The sequence below is a fragment of the Carassius gibelio genome, chromosome B16 (genome assembly GCF_023724105.1).
Source record: "Carassius gibelio isolate Cgi1373 ecotype wild population from Czech Republic chromosome B16, carGib1.2-hapl.c, whole genome shotgun sequence".
NCBI lineage: Eukaryota > Metazoa > Chordata > Actinopteri > Cypriniformes > Cyprinidae > Carassius > Carassius gibelio.
The window spans coordinates 17,807,330-17,827,885 of record NC_068411.1 but is presented as its reverse complement, the minus strand read 5'-3'; the positions used below and the strand labels follow the sequence as shown (position 1 = coordinate 17,827,885).

Below are 20,556 nucleotides of genomic sequence, written 5' to 3'. Positions count from 1 at the left end.
GAGAAGACAATGCTGAATAAAGTCATAGTTTTTGCTATTTTTGAACCAAAATGTATATTTGATGCTTCAAAAAATTCTAACTGACCCTCTGATGTCACATGGACTACTTTGATGATGTTTTTCTTAACTTTCTGGACATGGACAGTGTACCGTACACAGTTTCAATGGAGGGACAGAAAGCTCTCGGACTAAATCTAAAATATCTTAAACTGTGTTCCGAAGATAAACGGAGGTCTCACGGGTTTGGAACGACATGAGGGTGAGTTATTAATGACATAATTTTGATTTTTGGGTGAACTAACCCTTTAAATGAATAAATTACATCAAAATAAAAGTAATCACTGGTATTCTAAAATACTTTTCAGATGTAACTGTAATCTGATTACCCCTCATTTAAAATGTAATTGTAACGAAATACAGTTAGCCATTTTGTATCTTAAATACGTTACGCCGTTACATGTACTTCGTTACTCCTGCTCCTACATATACTGTACAAATCTTTAGGCATTAAATTACCTTCATATGTTAGAGCTAAACTCTGCAGCAAAGTGTTTTTCGTGGGCCAAATTTGAGTATCCTGCCTGAACCCTCGCGGTCTTCCTCGGAGTCCGCACTTTCGTGACGTAATGCAGCTTTGACTGTCGGGTAGAAGCCAGCTGTGGAGATCTCCCCAGAGCAAAACCAAAATATTAAACCACGTCGTATAATGAGCTGACTTGGCAACACTGAAGGGATAATCATGTTTGTGCGCTAGAGGCAGCGCGAGAGTTAGACAGTATGGGTAAGTTAGCAGTTCTCTCGCTGTCTGTTGCAGCTATCGCAGTTTTGATCGGAGAAAGACTCATTACGTTAAGGTTGGTTGATATGTACAATCGTATTTATATTTTCTTTGGCTATACGCTTTTTTGATCTTTGCTGCTACTTATATGAATTGGTGTTTATATGTAATTATTGCACATGACAATAATCATAACAATATATATTATATATGAGTATATATGTTTTGTCTTCTTTACAGGCATTTATCACTTTACTACAGAGAACCCACCCAGAACTACCTTCCGAACTGTCACCACATAGAGGGCATAGGTAAAGATTTCCATGTTTTCTGGTCACGTGTCATTTCATGAACTGAATTTACCAGTCTGGACCTAATGTATTCTTATTTATGCAATTCTAAATGCGAAGGGGGGAAAAAAGAATAGTGTAGGCTCAGTTTTGTAGTGTTTTGCTTTTAAAAATTATGTAATCGAGTTTCTGTCACTGACTTGTTTTTTGTTAAACAGAATGTGGGGCTGAAGATATCACAATACTTGCGAATGGACTGGCCTTTCTGAGCACTGTATGTCATAAAACTGGGTTGTTGAAGTACATAGCTGTTAAAAGTTCATTATATACATTTGAATATTAAAAAATACAACTGTATTTTTAAATGCAACTATATTTATGCTTAGTGCGTTAAGCATCCAGACTTACCGTCCTATTCAGATGACCCTGGAAAGATCTACACCCTGAATCTGTTGGATTCTAAAATGAAAATCAAAGCAATGAACGTCAAGGGAGACTTGGACAAAGACTCCTTTAATCCACATGGAATCAGCCTGTACACGGATGACAAAGGTTTGCCATTTTAATTCAATGAATGTGTGCATGAACAAGGAAAGTTTCCTTATTTATTGAGTTTTATATACTTGCATTGATATCACAATTTAAATTACCTACACACACAAGAAGTAGTTATTGTGTAATGTTAAAACTATATTGTGGACAATTGTGAATTAACCTTAAAAGTGTATCAATTCTTCTCTCACTACAGATGGTGCCGTATACTTATTTGTTGTTAATCATCCTCAAGGCAACAGTCAAGTGGAGATTTTTCGATTTGTTGAGGATGAAAATGCTCTTCAGTACATCAAGACCATCAAACATGAACTCCTGCACAAGTATGTTCTCCATTAAACCACAATAATGCTTTAACATACTCTAGACCTAAAGTATAAATTCCAATTATTTATCTGCATTTGTTAGTGTGAATGATATAGTCGCTGTGGGGACTGAAAGCTTTTATGCCACCAATGATCATTACTTCACGAATGGGATTCTCAAGTTTGTGGAGCCCTTTCTGTCTTTGCCCTGGTGTGACGTCGTCTACTACAGCCCTCAGACCGTGCAGGTTGTGGCAGGGGGCTTCTTGCTCGCCAACGGCATAAATATCTCCCCTGACAAAAGGCAAGTCCCAGAAAAAAAAAGAAAGATTTGCCTATGCATTTAATTGGATCAATCATTAATGCATAATTATATCCTGTTTATATGTTATCAATACAATTAACCTGCCATTTCAGGCATTTATATGTGTCAGATCTTCTGAAGCACAAAATTGTTGTCTTGGAAATACAGAAAAACACTGTATTGTCTCATGTAAAGGTAAACACCAAACTACATGAAATGTTCACTCATTATTTTATCTCATACAGAATCATTTTTCATAGATTAAAGTATAGAATTTAAGCTTTATTGTGTTGGCTTTTGTTAGTTTTTTGAATAAAAATAACAACAACTATTCCTACTGCTAGTGCTAATATAATGGCTTGTTAATTTCTCTTACCCAGGAGGTTGACGTGGGGTCACTGTGTGACAACATTGAGGTGGACCGTGAATCTGGAGATCTATGGCTGGGCTGCCACCCAAATGGTCGCAATTGGTTACTTCAAGATCCAAATAATCCACCTGGATCTGAGGTGTGCGAATATATGTATCGTGTTGTGTTTAGTGCTCAAATATGATGAGCTGTCATGTTTCCATGTCTTTCCACTTTGTCTTCCCAATGTTTCCTGTCTACTTTCAGCTGTCTCCGAGTTACCAATCTGTAACATACACATATTCTCTTGTAGGTTATCAGGATTGAGAACATCCTCTCTGAAAAGCCCAAGGTAACCCAGGTATATGCAGATGATGGCAGTGTGATCATTGCTTCTTCGGTGGCAACACCATATGGAGGAAAGCTGCTCATAGGAACAGTTTATCAGAAAGCTCTGATCTGTGACCTTAAGTAGTGTATATACTTACTGGAAAGAATAAATATTGGCTCAGCCATTTGAAAGATTTTGTCTGAATAGTGTCATTTCAGAGACTACATGTTTGCTGTGCAAACAAAAACAAGACCAACTAATAATATATAGGTAATAATTAACCTGAAATTTCAGTTGCACCTGTTGTACTGTAAAGTGAGAAAAATTAATTCACACAATAGGCCTATTTTGGCTTGACAGACTGTTTGGATTGATAAACCCTTCTATCTCTCTACTAAATCTGTGAGCTTAAAACAGGGTTACTCAAATCTTGTCCTGGAGGGCCAATGTGCTGCAGAGTTTAGCTCCAACTTTGATCAAACTCACCTACATGTGGTTTTCTAATTATCCCGAAGACATTGATTAGCATGCTCAGGTGTGTTTGATTAGGGTTAGAGCTAAACTCTGCAGGAAAGTGGATCTTTTGGGCCAGATTTGATGACCCTTGGCTTATAGCAAGAGTTAAAATTCACTAGACTAGGCATATGTTCTCAATAGCTATCACTAGTTGATTGTTTAAAAATATAAAGCCTATTTTATCAGTTTGTGATGTCCATGCAACAGAGAACCATTACTAACAGGGTTAGGGTTAGGGGTTATTCCCATGGCAATCAAAAACTACATTCTTATTACAAACCACCAACCTAACTGTTAGGTGTTAAACCTTCACATAAAAGCCTTTTTTGTGAAAACAAAAACAGGTTTCTGTACGAAACATATCATATGAAAGTAATCATTACCTTGTAAAATAGTTATTTTTCTCTGGGTTGATTTGACACATTCTAAGTGAACTTTACAAACAATATATATGTTAATCGCGTCTTGGTTGGTTTGAAAGAAATCGAAAACAAACAACCAAATAAATGCATCAGCATGTAACCAATGAGCAGAACTGAATTCTGGAATTTATTACAAAAACAAAAACCACGGCTGTGCATTTATGCATTTGTAGTAGACTACAAAAAATCGCGCATAAAAAGCGGTCATGGCAACACAGAAGGTTTAATCATGTTTGTGCGCTAGAGGCAGCGCGAGAGTTAGACAGTATGGGTAAGTTAGCAGTTCTCTCGCTGTCTGTTGCAGCTCTCGCAGTTTTGATCGGAGAAAGACTCATTACGTTAAGGTTGGTTGAAATGTACGATCGAATTGATATAAAAATGACTTGCGATTACTTTTATTTGCATACCAAACATTATAACTATTGCAGTAAATGCTTTCTTTGACTGCACGCTGTTCTAATCTTTGCTGCTACTTACTGACATTTTTAGTTTTTATGCATAATTACTGAACATGACTAATCATAGGAATATCTATTATATATGTAGTTTTGTCTTCTCCACAGGCATTTATCACTTTCCTACAGAGAACTCACCCAGAACTACCTTCCGAACTGTCACCACATAGAGGGCATAGGTAAGTAAACTGAACTGATTGCATTATTTTCTGGTCACGTGTCCGTTTGCTGGACTGAATTTTCCAGCTTGGACCTTATGCAGTGTTACTTATCCAATTGTAAATGTGAGATGCATGTGAAATAATGTTTTACTGGTGAAGTGTAAGTTTTGCTTTTATTATTATTCTTGTAATAGAGTAAAGAGCATTTGAAGAAGCATATGTGCAGGTTTCTTACACTGCAAATGCGGATGTAGTGGTGATCTGTAGTATGTATTTTTGTTTTAAACAGAATATGGTGCTGAAGATATCACCGTACTTGAAAATGGACTGGCCTTTCTGAGCACTGTATGTCATAATGACAAAATCATTACTGACTAATAATCTCATGTTAGCAACAATCGTTTTTACTATTTTACTATTAATTTGACCGTTAAATGCAACTATATTGTTAAACATGTTCAAATTACTTAAACATAGGGCTTGAAATATCCAGGCTTACCATCCTATTCAGATGACCCTGGAAAGATCTACACCCTGAATCTGTTGGATTCTAAAATGAAAATCAAAGCAATGAACGTCAAGGGAGACTTGGACAAAGACTCCTTTAATCCACATGGAATCAGCCTGTACACGGATGACAAAGGTTTGCCATTTTAATTCAATGAATGTGTGCATGAACAAGGAAAGTTTCCTTATTTATTGAGTTTTATATACTTGCATTGATATCACAATTTAAATTACCTACACACACAAGAAGTAGTTATTGTGTAATGTTAAAACTTTATTGTGGACGATTGTGAATTAACCTAAAAAGTATAAATTCTTCTCTCACTACAGATGGTGCCGTATACTTATTTGTTGTTAATCATCCTCAAGGCAACAGTCAAGTGGAGATTTTTCGATTTGTTGAGGATGAAAATGCTCTTCAGTACATCAAGACCATCAAACATGAACTCCTGCACAAGTATGTTCTCCATTAAACCACAATAATGCTTTAACATACTCTAGACCTAAAGTATAAATTCCAATTATTTATCTGCATTTGTTAGTGTGAATGATATAGTCGCTGTGGGGACTGAAAGCTTTTATGCCACCAATGATCATTACTTCACGAATGGGATTCTCAAGTTTGTGGAGCCCTTTCTGTCTTTGCCCTGGTGTGACGTCGTCTACTACAGCCCTCAGACCGTGCAGGTTGTGGCAGGGGGCTTCTTGATTGCCAATGGCATAAATATCTCCCCTGACAAAAGGCAAGTCCCAGAAAAAAAAACAAGCTTTGCATTGATAAAACCAAAGCATAGTGTAATATTACCATCAAAGCATTATTGCATTATTATGTCCTGTTTATCTTAATACGATTAAAATGTAATTTCAGGCATTTATATGTGTCAGATCTTCTGAAGCACAAAATTGTTGTCTTGGAAATACAGAAAAACACTGTATTGTCTCATGTAAAGGTAAACACCAAACTACATGAGACATTTACATCATATTTTTTCCCACAAATAGAATATTGGTATCTATTTAAGTATAGAATTGTTAGTTGTGTTAGCTTCAGACATAACAAACATAAAACAATGTAATAGTTTTTTTTACTTCGAAAAAGAGAACTACTCTGCTATTGCTAATATTGCTGCATTGTCATTTTTCTTACCAGGAGGTTGACGTGGGGTCACTGTGTGACAACATTGAGGTGGACCGTGAATCTGGAGATCTATGGCTGGGCTGCCACCCAAACGGTCTTAAATGTGTATTTCATGATCCAAATGATCCACCTGGTTCTGAGGTTTGTGAATATATGTATTGTGTGGTGTTTAGTGCTCAAATATGATGACGTCACATCATGTTCTCATCTCTTATGTCTTATCTCAATTGTCCCTGAGTTACAAATCTATAATATAAAAATGTTTTCCTGTAGGTTATCAGGATTGAGAACATCCTCTCTGAAAAGCCCAAGGTAACCCAGGTATACGCAGATGATGGCAGTGTGATCATTGCTTCTTCGGTGGCAACACCATATGGAGGAAAGCTGCTCATAGGAACAGTTTATCAGAAAGCTCTGATCTGTGACCTTAAGTAGTGTATATACTTACTGGAAAGAATAAATTTTGGCTCAGCCATTTGAAAGATTTTGTCTAAATAGTGTCACTTTCAGCGGAACACAAAAATAAAGTCAAGGCCTTTTGTAGAGTAGTTTTAAAAATCAATCCAAACTATAAAAACTTGGCATAACACTGGATGATTGGGTTGCAATTTACTAGATATGTGAGCTTGAAGTATAACTTGACTTAAAATAAATTGTTAGTAGCTGTCTGAGACTTGATATTTATTTCTTAAGTGAATATACTTGAGAATATAAAATTATATTCATCAATTTATAATGTACATGCAACACAAATAAGCATTTGCCAAAACACTTTCACTGAAATTGGCAAATATTTTGTGAAAATGGACAATAGTTGCTAATTTGTATGAATTTGTATTTTTTTATATAACTGTAGTGATGCAGTGCACATTAGTAAGGCCGCTATATGTACTGTAGAGTAGTAAATAATGTGTGCCTCACTCTTGTGCTCTTTCTTTGAGTACAAACCCATCGAAAATGAAGATGATTACTGTATGGAATAGAATGAAGCAGGAAGGGTAGATCGAGATGGGCCTGAATGTTGTAACCACCACCACAGCTGTTTAATAAACACAAATTATTTGCAATTTATTTGGTCATTTTTATTTCTTAGAAAAGCAACTTGTTATTTTTCCTGTTTGATTTTAATATTCTTCCAATACTTGGTATAGTGGCCATCTATTCATCTGTTCTTGACTTATTTTGAGAGCCTTCTTGCTGTTGGCAGTGTGCGTAAAATGTTAATTTCATTAGGCTACTCTAAGAAATAATAAATGCAATACAGTTTGGATTAGCGAACATTTAATCATGTGAAAAGAAATGCATGACGTAAATGCTGTCATCTGTAGCTATATTGGCCAAGCACACACACACACACACACACACACACACACACACACAACAGGCTGCTAATTCAACATGCTTCTATGTAAAGTCCAAAGACTACAGAATACCATTTGGTATAATATGAGTACAAGGCACAGTGTTGCCAAGTCCGTGATTTCCCCGCGGATTTCGCCTACTTTGACACAGGTGCAGCAGGCTAAACTGATCCCCACGGAATGTGATTTTGACAAAAGAGGATATTGAGAGAGGGGAAACCTTTGGGGAAAAAACGCATTTGGGTTAGTTTTGATTAGAAATCGGATAGTTTGGTTGTGAAGACCTGGCAACCCGGAAACATTGATAATGGTTGATGTTGAGCGTTTCAGAAAGCGTGGTGAAGTTATCAGTTTTACCTTTCCTTATAAGGACATTGCAATTATGTTATTTCCGTGTTTTTGAAGGAGCGTGGAGCTGAAGATATTAGCATACTTGACGATGGATTGGATTGGCTTTTCTTGTGCACTGTATGTCATTAAACTATGACTAAGCATACACGTGGTCACGTTGATCAAAATAATTACTGTACAAAACATAGGCCTAACCCTATCCCTATAGGGAACATTAAATATCCAGACTTACCGTCCTATTCAGATGACCCTGGAAAGATCTACACCCAGAATCTGTTGAATTCTAAAATGAAAATCAAAGCAATGAACATAAAGGGAGACTTAGACAAAGACTCTTTTAATCCACATGGAATCAGCCTGTACACGGATGACAAAGGTTTGCCATTTTTGTGAAACAAAAACATTTTGGGTTGCATGCAGTTTAATTACTTTTTTATGTTTCTTGATTTCTTGGATGTTTTAAATGTTAGACACGTATGAATGCATGACATCTAAATCTGGGTTGTGTAGTAATACGGCTTTGTGTACTGTGCTTGTAACGACACAAATATTTTGAAGTTTTCTTGTGGATTGTTAAAACTAAGGAAAGCAAGCCACCTTGTGGTCAAAGGACATTTTACAATGACAATTGGATCCTCACTTTTAAACCATATATGTAAAGATTTGATAGAAGTCTATAATCAAATATTAATTCTTCTCTCACTACAGATAGACCTTTTTTTTGTTGTTAATCATCCTCATGGAAAAATGGCAAGTGGAGATTTTCAGATTGGTTGAGAATGTAAATACTCTTTAATACATAAAGACCATCATAAGCATGAACTCCAGCACAAGTATGTGCTTATTTCTGTATTATTTAATATATTTTTGTAACTCCAAACCTGATCAGAAATAAGATTCCTTTTTATTTATCTGCATTTGTTAGTGTGAATGATATAGTCGCTGTGTGGACTGAAAGCTTTTATGCCACCAATGATCATTCACTAAGGAGATTCTTAAGTCTGTGGAGCCATTTATGTCTTTGCCCTGGTGTGACGTGAAAGAATAAATATTGGCTCAAGTGTTTGAAAGAATTTGTGTGAATAGAGTCATTTTAAAGGCAACACAAAACAAAGCCAAGTCTTTTTGAAGGGTAAAGTTTGAAAAATCAATCCATATTGTATAAATTTGGCTTAACACGGGAGGATTGGGTTGAATTGGGAAGAAGAAATAAATATTTGACTTGGAAAAGGCATATAATTTCAGATATTGGCTTTTCAACAAAGAAATTAAACCATCAACATGCTTATCATATTTGGCTTGATCTCTAAAATATCAATTAGTGCCAAAGTGACATGCTGTACTTGTATTTGAAAAGTTTTCAAATCATCTCATAAGTTTACATTTCATTTAGATAGAGTGAAACCTGTAGTTTAGAAGTTAATTTATGAGTTTATTTTACAATAATATTTTAGTAGTATATGATGTCAATGAAAATTTATGATCATTTTTGAGTGAACCTTACAAGCAATATCCCACCAAATTAATATATTGATAGTAACAGATAATAACTTTAGGTGTTGCAACTACGTGTTGAAGTGTTTTGGATGGCTCTTTCTCATGTGTCTCTTTCTCACACAGGATACAAGAACTTAAAAAGGGGGGTTGTACTTTAGGTTTGTGTTTTTCCTAGTGAAAATGAAGCTTCAATTATTATTATTTTTTAAAGGCTGGACATTTTTGATTGATGAAACCAAGAATGCCCAAATTGTACCTTGTTAGAATTAGACTGAAAATAAATGTTCCTGTGAATTTTTCTTCGTTGTAGAACAGTAAATTTAAAGAAAACTAAGCATCACATCATAGTCACAATCTAGAGTAAAATGTATGAATCTGTCCATAGGAGAGGAAAAAGACTAAACAGGAATAGAAAAAAAGGACAAAAGTGAGCACTCCTTACTTACAGCTGATTATCAGCATGAGTAAGGGCTTTATTCCAGTCTCACGTGTGCTGCTGACTAAAGTCGTAAACAAAGTCATAAGTGCTGGGCTCTTTGGGAACAGGAGGAGGGACGTCAGGAATCTGAATGTTTTCGAGGTCCAAAAGGCGAAGTTTCAGCTCCATAGTAACCAGAGTGTCCATATCTGATTTTGTGAGCTCACTAGTCATCTCTTTTCCCAAAAGAGCATTCAAGCCATCAGTCCAAATTGAGTACTAGTGAGAATATAAAACAAACAACAACAAAAAAATTGTAAGAGACTATTATTACGCCTTCAAGCAATGCATGATGGATAATATTCTATATGACTGTACTTTTATTTCATAAAACAAGATTACCAAATAAACCAGGTTTATTTCAGCTAATCTGATTTATTTTGAACCAAATCAACTGACAATAAATTTGACTAACCAAAATAATCCTGTCTTATTTGGTAAACTTGTTTTATGAAACAGGCCCCTGGCCTTGTATATGCTGTGAAATGAGCGTACTCACTCCATGCTTGTCTGGAGCAATGAAGTTCAGATATTCATCAGAGTTATGAAGAATGGAAAAAGCCAGCTCCAGTAGCTCCTGAAAAGCAGACAAAGAGTATCTGACCTCACTTCCTCTCCCACAACTCCCAGTTGAACTTTACTGCAGGTGCCTTTGCACAACAGATGGCTTCTGTCACGGCTACAACCTCCTCCCAAAGTCTATGTAGAACTATAAAGTGCTGATACTGAAAAAGTTTTTAAAATAGGCCTAAGTCTTAAGAGAGGAATATCCTTTCATTTATTACAAAATTTTCCGATGCAAAAGTGCATCTTTAACATAAATGATAATGACGAAAACGTGCTTAATTTAAAAAGGACAGCAGACATCCCTGAAAATAAAGCATGTGCACATGTTGATTCATTCTCTGCTCACATTTGGCAGACTGATTCAAACCTGCTAATTATCTTTTTGAACCGATTCATATAATTTAATTTATGCGCGAATTCAACAATAGTTCGCTTGTAGGTTTTTGACTCACTTAAAAGAACCTGTTCATTTGACTCAATTGTTCATGAATCGGACTATGCAGCTAATGTTGATGTTTGTTTTTTTGCGTGCGGTCAGTGTACTCTGAAGTTATGTTTTATTGCAATAAAGCAGAATGAAAACTTCAACAATTCAGGTAAAATATGATTTCTTTTTGGCCGTATCTACGACTCTGTCCATGACTGATTAGGTGTGTTGGCTCTTATAATTCCCTGGACTTGGCAGATCTGTCGTCAATACATAAACATACAAACAGAATTCATTAACAGCACTTAAGTCATACGTTAGGCCTCCGTTAAACATAATTTGTATCTGTATGCGTGTTTCTGTGTGTGTGCAAATAAGCTACCTACAAGAGATTCTGTCTCATATCATTACCTGATTGCCAACTGTTTGCTTTGACTATAAACAATTACTCAGCTTTACTGTAAACACATACTTTTTTTTGAAAGTGCATAAAGACACCTGTTGGCATGGATGTTCAGGCACATTCATACAGAAAACGTTTTTTGCTTTAAAGGGGTCATATGATGTGATTAAAATGTTTCCTTTCTCTTTGGAGTGTTAAGCTCTTGGTGCATAAAGAAGATCTGTAAAGTTGCAAAGACTAAAGTCTCAAATCCAAAGAGATATTCTTTATAAAAGTTAAGAGATAACCACGCCCTCCTAAAACTGCTCATTCAAACACGCCCCCACATGCCTACATCATGATGTGGGAAGATTTGCATAACGCCGGCCAAATATTCACGCAAAGAAAGAAGGCGTAACTTTTTTTCTCGCTGTATTATTGTTGTTGCTGCTGCCGCCATGTTGTGGAGAAGCTGTGTTTCATTGTGAAAGCAAAATTACTTTGTTTGGCCTTCCAAAAGAGGACGATATATGCTTTGTCCCACCGCCGCTCACTCAAGCCGGCCTCCACTCACTCAAGCCGGCAGTGTGTTGTGTGACACTGTGTTTCGCGGTGAAAATAAACTACTTTGTTTGGTCTTCCAAAAGAGGACTAGTAATCAGTGGTTAAGTTTGATTTGCAACACTGTCCCAGAACAGTTCTAACCAAATATTCAGATCTGTGCAACACATTTTATGGAGGACTGTTTCCTGATCCTGGGAGAGAAGACTCAAATGCCGGCTGTTCTGAATCCCACACTGTAAGTATTTTTTTTATATTCTGATAATTCATACAGTGTACAGTAGTGTTTTTTGTTTGTAATGACTTACAAATGCAGACATGGTTCAATGTTTACGTGGTCTGATCCAACGCAATGCGGAAAAAGACAGTTTTTATAATCAGTAATAATGTCCCCACTGGATGCAACAATGTTTTTGTCTGGTTGCTCTGGCTGGTGTTCTGATGGTGTGGGGCGTAAAATTTCCATCACACGCTTGAGGAATTCAGCCAATCACAACACACTGGATAGCTGGCCAAATAGAGCACAACTTACTTTTCAGACTGATGAGCTTTGTAAAAATCGACGCATTTCAGAAAGGCGGGGCATAGAGTAGTAACAATAATTTACATTATGTGGAAGATCATGTGTTTTTTTAACCTTAAACCTCATAAACACATTTTAATACACCAAATACACAAAATATTGTCCTTTTTAGCAATATCATATGACCCCTTTAAATTCACTCTATTAGCCCTTTATCACATTTAACCACTAGATGTCGTCAGTTCGACTTCATTGGAATTGCTAGATTAATTGCTAATTGTTTTGAGCTGTTGATGCCATGGTTGTACTCTTGCATTGTTCTGTCTGGAGGTTATTGTTTTTGACTAGTTACCATCTTGAGTTGAAGCTTGTCTCTGCAAAATTTCTTTTTGTTAAATCAGCCTGCCTTGCGTACTCCGAGTTTGGATCCACTACACCTTGTCTTGTCCTGTCCTGTCTGGTGAGTTTAGTTGCAATAATGAATTCTTACCTTATTCTTAAGTGCTCCTTTCTCCCTCATGTGTGGGCAGTCTTTACCCGTGACCACTGCTTTGATATCTGCTACTGTCACTAGAAGTAGAAAATAGTTTTTTATATACAGAGTTAGCAAAGTTTGAAGAACAATAGAAGTTATGTTCTACTTTACTACTAGCATCTAAAATTAGTAAGATTAGTGCTGGCCTTGTCCACGCTTTTAGCTCAGTTTGGCATCAACAATCAATATGATTACTAGACAAGCCATTATAGATATAAAAAAAAAAAAAAAAAACTGATTTATTTTTACGTTATGTCTTATAATCAAAAAGTGTGTTGCTCACCTTTCTCCTGGAGAGAGTCATGTGATATTTGTCCTTGTGAGAACTCCTCTATATCCCCATAGTGTAACACTTTGTGGTTTGGTGATAGACGGCAATACCAGAACTTGTCTAGAGGAGATGGATACAGATAAGAATATGCATGTTATGGATGTTTTCTTGCATCTAGCTTTTTACTGTCCTCAAAACGATCCATTCCAATTAGGTTTTATACATATATATTTTTTCCATTGGCAGGTCAACAGGACTGAATGAAAATCAGATTTTAATTAAAGCAGAAGTGACCTGAGAAAGTCACTTTGATTAAAAGCCATATTAAGTCTATGCTTGTAAATAACTGGATGTCCTTAAATGTTAAATGGTTGAAGAATATTTCATATCAATAGGTTTTGAAATGAACATGATTAGAAATAAAGAGGTCTCTCTTTTTTTTTCTTCTTTTTTTTTTGGAGAGAGAGAGATTATCTTTTATATATATTAATATCCTTAAGTTGTGCTTTAATATAATGCAGTATCAAACAGACCAATCATTAGGATAAGGTACTGGGGGGAACCTATAAGCTTGTGATGCCCTATATATGAGCAGATTATTGAAAATGTGCATAATATGAATAGACATTAAGCCACAGGAAGAGTTCAAATACAGTGTCCATCTTCAAATTATGTGTAGCCAATATCAATGAATTCGATGTGATCTATGCAGCTGTGCTACGATCCATCAGAGGGCTTTTCTGAAATTGGACCTGCATCTGTGATGCATAAATAAGTTTACCAGTGCACATGTGATTGAATTCTGATTTTAAATGAGTCACTGACCTTGTCTGCGACGAGCGCTGATCTTCCTAAAGCATGTGCCCTCACACAGACGGTTCAACCTCTGCTGTTTAATCAGCTCGATCACCTCTGGCTGGAGCTTCTCTCGGAGTTCTCTTTAGAAATTGAAATCAGACACATTACCTTGAACCAGCAACAAACCAGTGGCTTGTTATTCCATCATGAAGAATGCAGGCGTTTCTTTTAAAAACATAAAAAGCAGTGGAATGAAAGAAGAAAGCAAGGTTTTGAGAGACAATTTTAAAGTCCCCATAAGATCCGTTTGTATATTATGGAATATTACAGTGTTTGTGAATGATTTATCCATGCACATAATTTTGAAATAAAATTGGAGTTCTTTTTATCTTAATTCATTTTTTTCCCCTGTCATATAATAAGAAATAATAGAAAAGCTAATTGTGACCTCACATTCTTGACTTTTTTTTTTTTTTCTTGCAATTGCAAGTTTATATCTCCCAAATCTGACTTTTATTCTTAGAATTGTGTGGACAAACTCAGAATTGTGAGGAAAGAAGTCACTCTTTTTTTTATTATTATTATTTTTTTTTTTTAGACTCCATGCTTGGGGATCATTCTACACATAGGGCTGCAAAAAGAGCTACACAATTTAGTGCATTTATCAATGTGGCTATTAAATAATAATATTTTTTATAATTTGTACTCTTCATTCTGAGAGTTGTGAGAATAATAGTAAGTTTATTATTATACAAATTTTAAATAACAGTAACAATATTATTGTAAAATATTGAGTAGGTTATATATAAATATATATATATATTGCATTACCACTATAAAACTACCATCATATTTATGCATGTCATTTTATGCTGCACACAAACTTCATTTCTGCATTTACTATGAACCGAGATGCACACAGTGCATACTTTGATGTAATAATCTCAATTTTGGTTTTATTTCTATTCCAAGACCATTGCAGCTTCCATTTAATGCTGACGTTAAATGTTGATTTATTTATTTTTTTAATGCGACACAGGGTTTTTAAAAAGCAAAACATGAAAAGCAGCACGTAGCACAGTAGTGTTTTGGGGAAAAACACCATTAAAAAGGAACAATGCAATGGAAAAAAAAACAGTTTTGTAATATGATGGCTGGTCCATTAGTTAATTGACCACCTAAGATGCATTTAGCGGAGTTTACACTTTAGGAAATTTAATTATGGACTTAAGAAACTGATGTCTGACAGGACATTTATAAGCAGCAGTGTATTACTTTAAGAGGTCTGATTGTGGTTTGTAGACTGTAAGAGGATGTACTTACAGCATTGGGCGTGATTTGGGGTCATCCTGGTTTAACATCTCTGACTTCAGCAAGGGCCTGGCACTGTCCACTGTGTTAAACCGCAATGTGTCACTTTGGGTGGCATAGCCTTTCTGTTTTTTCTCTGCCTAAAGCATGGAGACATAGCACTTCAAATAATCGAAGCAACAGATCTTTTTGCTTTATTCATAATCCGATTTTCATTGGCTTGAATAACTGGAGGCCTCACCAGCTGTCATTCTAGTTTACTCTGGTGAAGAGTGTTTTGTGATTTAACATCATTTGCTGTTGGCTACATCTGCGGTTTATTCAGTCTTAGTCTTCTCTTATGTAGTACTGTCTGTGTGGCTTATGGAGTTTGTCTTTATCTCAGACCTTGCATGCGTTCGTGTGACCGTTGGGCACGGGCCAGGCACAGTGCTGGGGTCTGGCAGGGGGAACTGAGGAGCTCTATGGGATTAAGGCCCTGTCAGTCTAATCTCCAACAGTGCTGTGACACAGTCAGAGCCTGGGGAGAAACATGTTGACATTGGGCCAGCCAATGTCTGTACAGAGGACACATTGGTTATGGTTAGATCGGTGCTCAGTTGCCATGTATTGTCTTTCAAAATATTTCCATGTTACAGCATCTGTGTCTGTCTGTGTAAATTGTCACAATTTCTACTGTTTACATTTCCTTCATCAATTACTAAATTTATGGTGGTCATAAAATGTATTCGAGTTTTAGCTTTCACCATTTTGCCTTTTTGTGAGTTTTATTCCTTGTATCGTAGGAGACAATGTGTTCTTTTTAATGCAATTGACACTTAAGTGTGTACTGAAGCATTTTGGATGGCACTCTGGAAATACATTTTGATGAGTTGAATCAGTATCTGAAAAAAGGGTTACAGGAGGGAAATATCCTTAGGCACATAATAAAACAAGACCAAGCAGAACAAAAAGGGTCTAAGAACATTCAATTTTTTATATACTGAATTTGTGGTGTAGAATAATTAATTCTAATATATACTTTTCTGGAAATACAACAATACAGTGAATAAATGAGCCAATTTACATTTTTAAATATTCTGTATGGAGTATTTCAGGATGTTTCTTCCGGCATTAAACAAAAAAACATTTTGACTACTAGTCAATGTGTCAGGATCCCTCAGGAAGTAACTTTCAACTTGTCAGCTTCCTCATGTTTTTATTGCAAGATAATGTAATTATTTGATTGGAAGGACAAAGGAAATTATTAATTGTTTGCTATCAAATTTTATTATATATGACAATTCATTATTCTGACTTTCATGTTTCAGATTAGTTGCATTATATAACCTTTCCAGACAAATATGTGTCCTCTAAAAGGTAAAAATATTTACATATAACAGTGCTATTAGTCAGTATAAATATAATGATAATGGAGCCTATAATAATATCAAGCAATGAGAAATAATTCACACCCTCCCAGTGACAAACAAAGCAAAAGACTATTGAATACATGAGCTATAAATAGACCCCTTCACTAAAAAGCAGGGAGTCCTTAAATACAACTAATGATCAGAAATTGTGTTTCTATTTCAAAACACGCACACACAAGCAGATATAATTTTAGGGTTTTGTATAGAAAAGCTATTCTTGTCCTGTGATGTTAGAAAAAATGACTGTACAGTACTTTAAAATGAATTGTTTTAAATAGATCTGCTAATCAACTCCGTTCTAATCTGCTATGATCACGCAGTGTTGGCGGTAACAAAACATCACCCAGTCATTCAGTTCAAGTACTCCTGTGATTCTCAGGTGTGTAGAGTCAGTTAAGAGTCAATGTGGTCATTGAAAGGCTTTCTGTACTTACATGTAAAAGCCATGTCCAGTGTGTCAGTGCTGAAACTGCATGTGTATATAGAAAAAGCAGTGAACCACAAACACCGTTAGATGGTCACAGTGTCAATGGAGTGAGAGCAAAGTAACGCAGGCAACAGCAGATGCTCCTACAGCCAGAATAGTTCCCTCAAAAGTAGAAGATCCCCTCCTCTTGTGGATATGAGAATGAGGACAAACAAAGTAGTAGAAGAACCCAGTGTAGAATTTCCCATTGACTCCTCACTGAAAGAAAGACACTGTACTGAATCATAAGGATGCTGCTTTGCTTATGTTTATATGAGCGAACTGTACCGATTGGACAGCTGCCTTCGTGGTGCCAGCCAATGAACAGCTGGCTATGGTCACATGGGTAGACCACAGAGGGAGAGCATGAGCAGGTTGGATGGGGGATGGGGGAGGACAGGACCAAAAGATAATGACTCAGACCGTCTGGCTGAATTTCAGAGGGCTTGTGCTGCTAGATATTCGAGCACCGTCTGATACAAAAAGCCATGATGAGAGTCGATGGCATTTATTTTGAAAAAGAAAAGGTGTGACACACTGTGGAAACGCTGAGATCCAGTAGAATCGTTCTCCCTCAAAGCAAAAGCCAGGGGTGTAGTCATTAGAAATTCAGTTGTCATGGAAACCGGTTCAGTATGGGCTGGTGTTGGGACTCTCTGTCTACCCCTGCCTTACACAATAAGAGCCTCGCAGCCTCTTCCTCTTACACCACGCTCCCATCTTCTGTCTTCTTGACATGCAGTACATAACTGAGTTTGACAAGGCCACATCAGATCTGTGAGCAGAGATGCTGTGATTCATGGACCGCGTCGAGAATATGTTGGCATGAGGGCAGATTAGAATTTCAAATGGTTTTGGTTAAGATAAAGGTTAGTCACCAGGTAAGGGATGAGCTGTAGGGTTTGTCTGAATCTAGAATTCAGGTTTCTTTTCCTCTGCAGTTTATGATGCAGGCTGGTTTATGTAAAAGCAGTTGATTGCGATATCAATTGCTTTGACTTTCTGGAAGTGAAAATAGTAATGTACTCACCCTCATGTTGTTCTAAACCTGTATGATCGACTTTCTTCTGTGGAACACAAAAGGAGATGTTAAGTAGTATGTTCACGCTGTTCTTTTCTGTACAGTGAAAACATATAATAAAAGGGTGGTTTTAACCCTAGGGTTTATGTGATTCTAAAATTGCTAATATTGTCGCATCAGTAATCATATTGCACTCCATGGGTTTTTTTCTTTCTGACTGTGGTTTTATATGAATTTGACTGCATGAAAGGTTTTAGAACCACTGCATTTTATTCATGATCCAAACAAACATGCTAAATATCTACCTTTTTCTGCAATGTGGATGCAAGCTTATAGGCAAGACTTCCGGTTCATTAGCCACTATAATAACGAGAAGAATAACTATGTGCAGTAAAAGGTAAAACTCTTTGTATAATTTTAGAATTTAAAGGGGTCATATGATGCGATTTCAAAATTTCCTTTCTCTTTGGAGTGTTACAAGCTCTTGGTACATAAAGTTCTGTAAAGTTGCAAAGACAAAAGTCTCAAATCCAAAGAGATAATCAGAGTTAAGGTTCTCGCCATGCCTCCCAAAAATTGGCTCATTCATACACGCCCCCACGTCTCTATGTCACTATGTGGAAATAATTGCATAATGCCGCCCAAATGTTCCCGCAAAGAAAGAAGGTGTGGTTTCAGTAACCGCTGTTAGTGTTGAAGCAGCCGTGTCAGGGAGATGCTGTGTGTATCTAGACAAAAGCTTTATTTGGCCTTCCGAAAGTAGATGCATTTAGGAATCTTTAAGATTACTTGCAACAGAACAGAAATGCATTTTATGGAGGACTGTTTCACGAACCTATGAGAGGAGGTCATTCTGACTTTGCGACGACAATCTGGCGCTTCTGAATCAGCTAATGTATGTTTTGTTATTAGTTTAACTATTTGCTATTGACTATCATTTGCTATTGATACAAATTCTGAGTTTTGTGCGTCGTGTATGAGAGAGAGAGAGACAGGGCTGTCTTAACCATCTGTGACTTGTGTACTGCAAACACATACAAGCTTCATCACTGTGTCTGTCACACTACTCTGTTCCCCTTTTGGGCTTGAACTGATGATAAATCTAATGACATTATTAACTGTCTTTACATTTATTTTGAAAGATGAAGCTCGCAATTATGGTAAGGGGCATTACATTTCCACTGGGTCAGTTGGCCAATCAGAGCAAACTGCGCTTGTCAGAAGGAGGGACTTTGCAGAAAACTATGCATTTGAGAGAGACGGGGCATTGAGGACCTACAATAATGTATAGTATAAGAAAAATAATGTTTTTTGAACATTAAAGAATGTCAGCATATTCTTTATTACACTGAATACACAAAATAATGATCATATGACCCCTTTAAAGCAAAAGCAAAAGCAAAATGGTCTGACCTTAGCATTGACTCCTTTGAATGCAGCTTGGACTCCAACTCTAATATTTTATTTTGTTCTTTGAATTAAAAGTCCAAAAGAACAGCATTTATTTTAAAAATAAAAAGTTTGTAACACGTATTTACTGTCACTTTTAATCAATTTAATGCATGTTTGTTCAATAAGTTATTTAAAAAAACCTTTGGAATAGAAATAAAGCCTTTGAACGGAAGTGTGTGTGTGTGTGTGTGTGTAAGCATAAAGCAATCAACCTGTGTGTTTAAGTTGGTTTTAAAAAAATATCTAGCAATTATATAAGACTTTCACAATTTAAAACGAGAGAATCCTGAATGATATGCCAAGCCGTTTTTTGTAGTCTAAGAAGAAAGGGGAAAAACTCACCAATTTGCAGTGTGCTGTATTGATTTATCTGCCATTATAGTTACAGATATTTCTCTGCAGTGTCAGCATGTTTAATGCCAAGAAACCACCAGAGCTACACTGTTTTTCCTTTCTTTGCTTTAATAAATGTCACAGCACTGCAACACAGGTGGTGGATTCAGTTCCTCAAAAAAACAAAAACTGTCTGTTTCCGTTTGAAGGCCACATTATCGTGTTCAAGAGCACTTCTCCATGATGACCTGAATCAAACTTGTCAGTAAGGTTTTGAAATGGGACCACAAGACAACGCACAGATTTTGGGAAGGGCCTAACAGCAGAGCTCCATAGATTTATGTAAAGCCAGCGGTAAGTTTAAAACATTCAAGAAGTCCTCACAATAAATAGCCATACATGTTTTTTTTATATGTAAATTCAGCTTTTGTTATCTGAATTTATTCATAGCATATAAAAATTCAATGACAGCAAAACGACAAATACATATTTAATAAACTAGTATAGATTTCTATCTCAAAAAGTTTGAAAATATGCACAGGATGATCATATTCATAACCCAAATATTCATACGAAAGAGTTCCAGTACATTAAAAGGCTTCCAACAGCCTATTTTGTAATGCTTGACCAGGCTGATCTTAACTGTTCTGAAAGATGTCACCTTTAATTTGATTAATGCAGGATGCAGAAACACCATTGCAG

At 36.3% G+C, this 20,556-nt stretch overlaps 3 protein-coding genes and 1 long non-coding RNA gene across 6 annotated transcripts; 2 read left to right on the top strand and 2 right to left on the bottom strand.

Annotated features, from left to right (window-relative positions):
- The first annotated feature begins 608 nt into the window (after nucleotides 1-608).
- Nucleotides 609-3,102, top strand: LOC127974630 (serum paraoxonase/arylesterase 2-like). The gene is made up of 9 exons (XM_052578036.1): nucleotides 609-854; nucleotides 1,019-1,089; nucleotides 1,287-1,342; nucleotides 1,455-1,620; nucleotides 1,817-1,943; nucleotides 2,029-2,229; nucleotides 2,343-2,424; nucleotides 2,610-2,738; nucleotides 2,892-3,102. The coding sequence occupies exons 1-9, from the start codon at nucleotides 778-780 to the stop codon at nucleotides 3,051-3,053; spliced, it is 1,071 nt and encodes a 356-aa protein (XP_052433996.1). The 5' UTR covers nucleotides 609-777; the 3' UTR covers nucleotides 3,054-3,102.
- LOC127974637 (uncharacterized) lies at nucleotides 1,709-3,208 on the bottom strand. The gene is made up of 2 exons (XR_008157336.1): nucleotides 3,067-3,208; nucleotides 1,709-2,864 (listed from the first exon to the last, which is right to left on the bottom strand). It is a non-coding gene; the product is annotated as an uncharacterized LOC127974637 (long non-coding RNA).
- Nucleotides 3,209-3,500: 292 nt separating this feature from the next.
- On the top strand, nucleotides 3,501-7,175 carry LOC127974631 (serum paraoxonase/arylesterase 2-like). Its single transcript, XM_052578037.1, has 9 exons — nucleotides 3,501-4,191; nucleotides 4,411-4,481; nucleotides 4,753-4,808; nucleotides 4,941-5,106; nucleotides 5,301-5,427; nucleotides 5,513-5,713; nucleotides 5,839-5,920; nucleotides 6,121-6,249; nucleotides 6,382-7,175. The coding sequence occupies exons 1-9, from the start codon at nucleotides 4,115-4,117 to the stop codon at nucleotides 6,541-6,543; spliced, it is 1,071 nt and encodes a 356-aa protein (XP_052433997.1). The 5' UTR covers nucleotides 3,501-4,114; the 3' UTR covers nucleotides 6,544-7,175.
- A 966-nt stretch (nucleotides 7,176-8,141) lies between these two features.
- si:dkey-56f14.7 (engulfment and cell motility protein 1) lies at nucleotides 8,142-19,984 on the bottom strand. 3 transcript variants are annotated; one of them, XM_052578038.1, is made up of 8 exons: nucleotides 19,864-19,984; nucleotides 18,079-18,115; nucleotides 15,183-15,310; nucleotides 13,887-13,999; nucleotides 13,074-13,181; nucleotides 12,746-12,825; nucleotides 10,295-10,372; nucleotides 8,142-10,014 (listed from the first exon to the last, which is right to left on the bottom strand). In XM_052578038.1, the coding sequence occupies exons 2-8, from the start codon at nucleotides 18,082-18,084 to the stop codon at nucleotides 9,802-9,804; spliced, it is 726 nt and encodes a 241-aa protein (XP_052433998.1). In that variant the 5' UTR covers nucleotides 18,085-18,115; nucleotides 19,864-19,984; the 3' UTR covers nucleotides 8,142-9,801. The 3 variants fall into 3 exon arrangements, with proteins under 3 accessions (XP_052433998.1, XP_052434000.1, XP_052433999.1); XM_052578040.1 differs by lacking the exons at nucleotides 18,079-18,115; nucleotides 19,864-19,984 and adding exons at nucleotides 15,412-16,054; nucleotides 17,017-17,862; XM_052578039.1 differs by lacking the exons at nucleotides 18,079-18,115; nucleotides 19,864-19,984 and adding an exon at nucleotides 17,017-17,419.
- Between the last annotated feature and the right edge of the window lie 572 nt (nucleotides 19,985-20,556).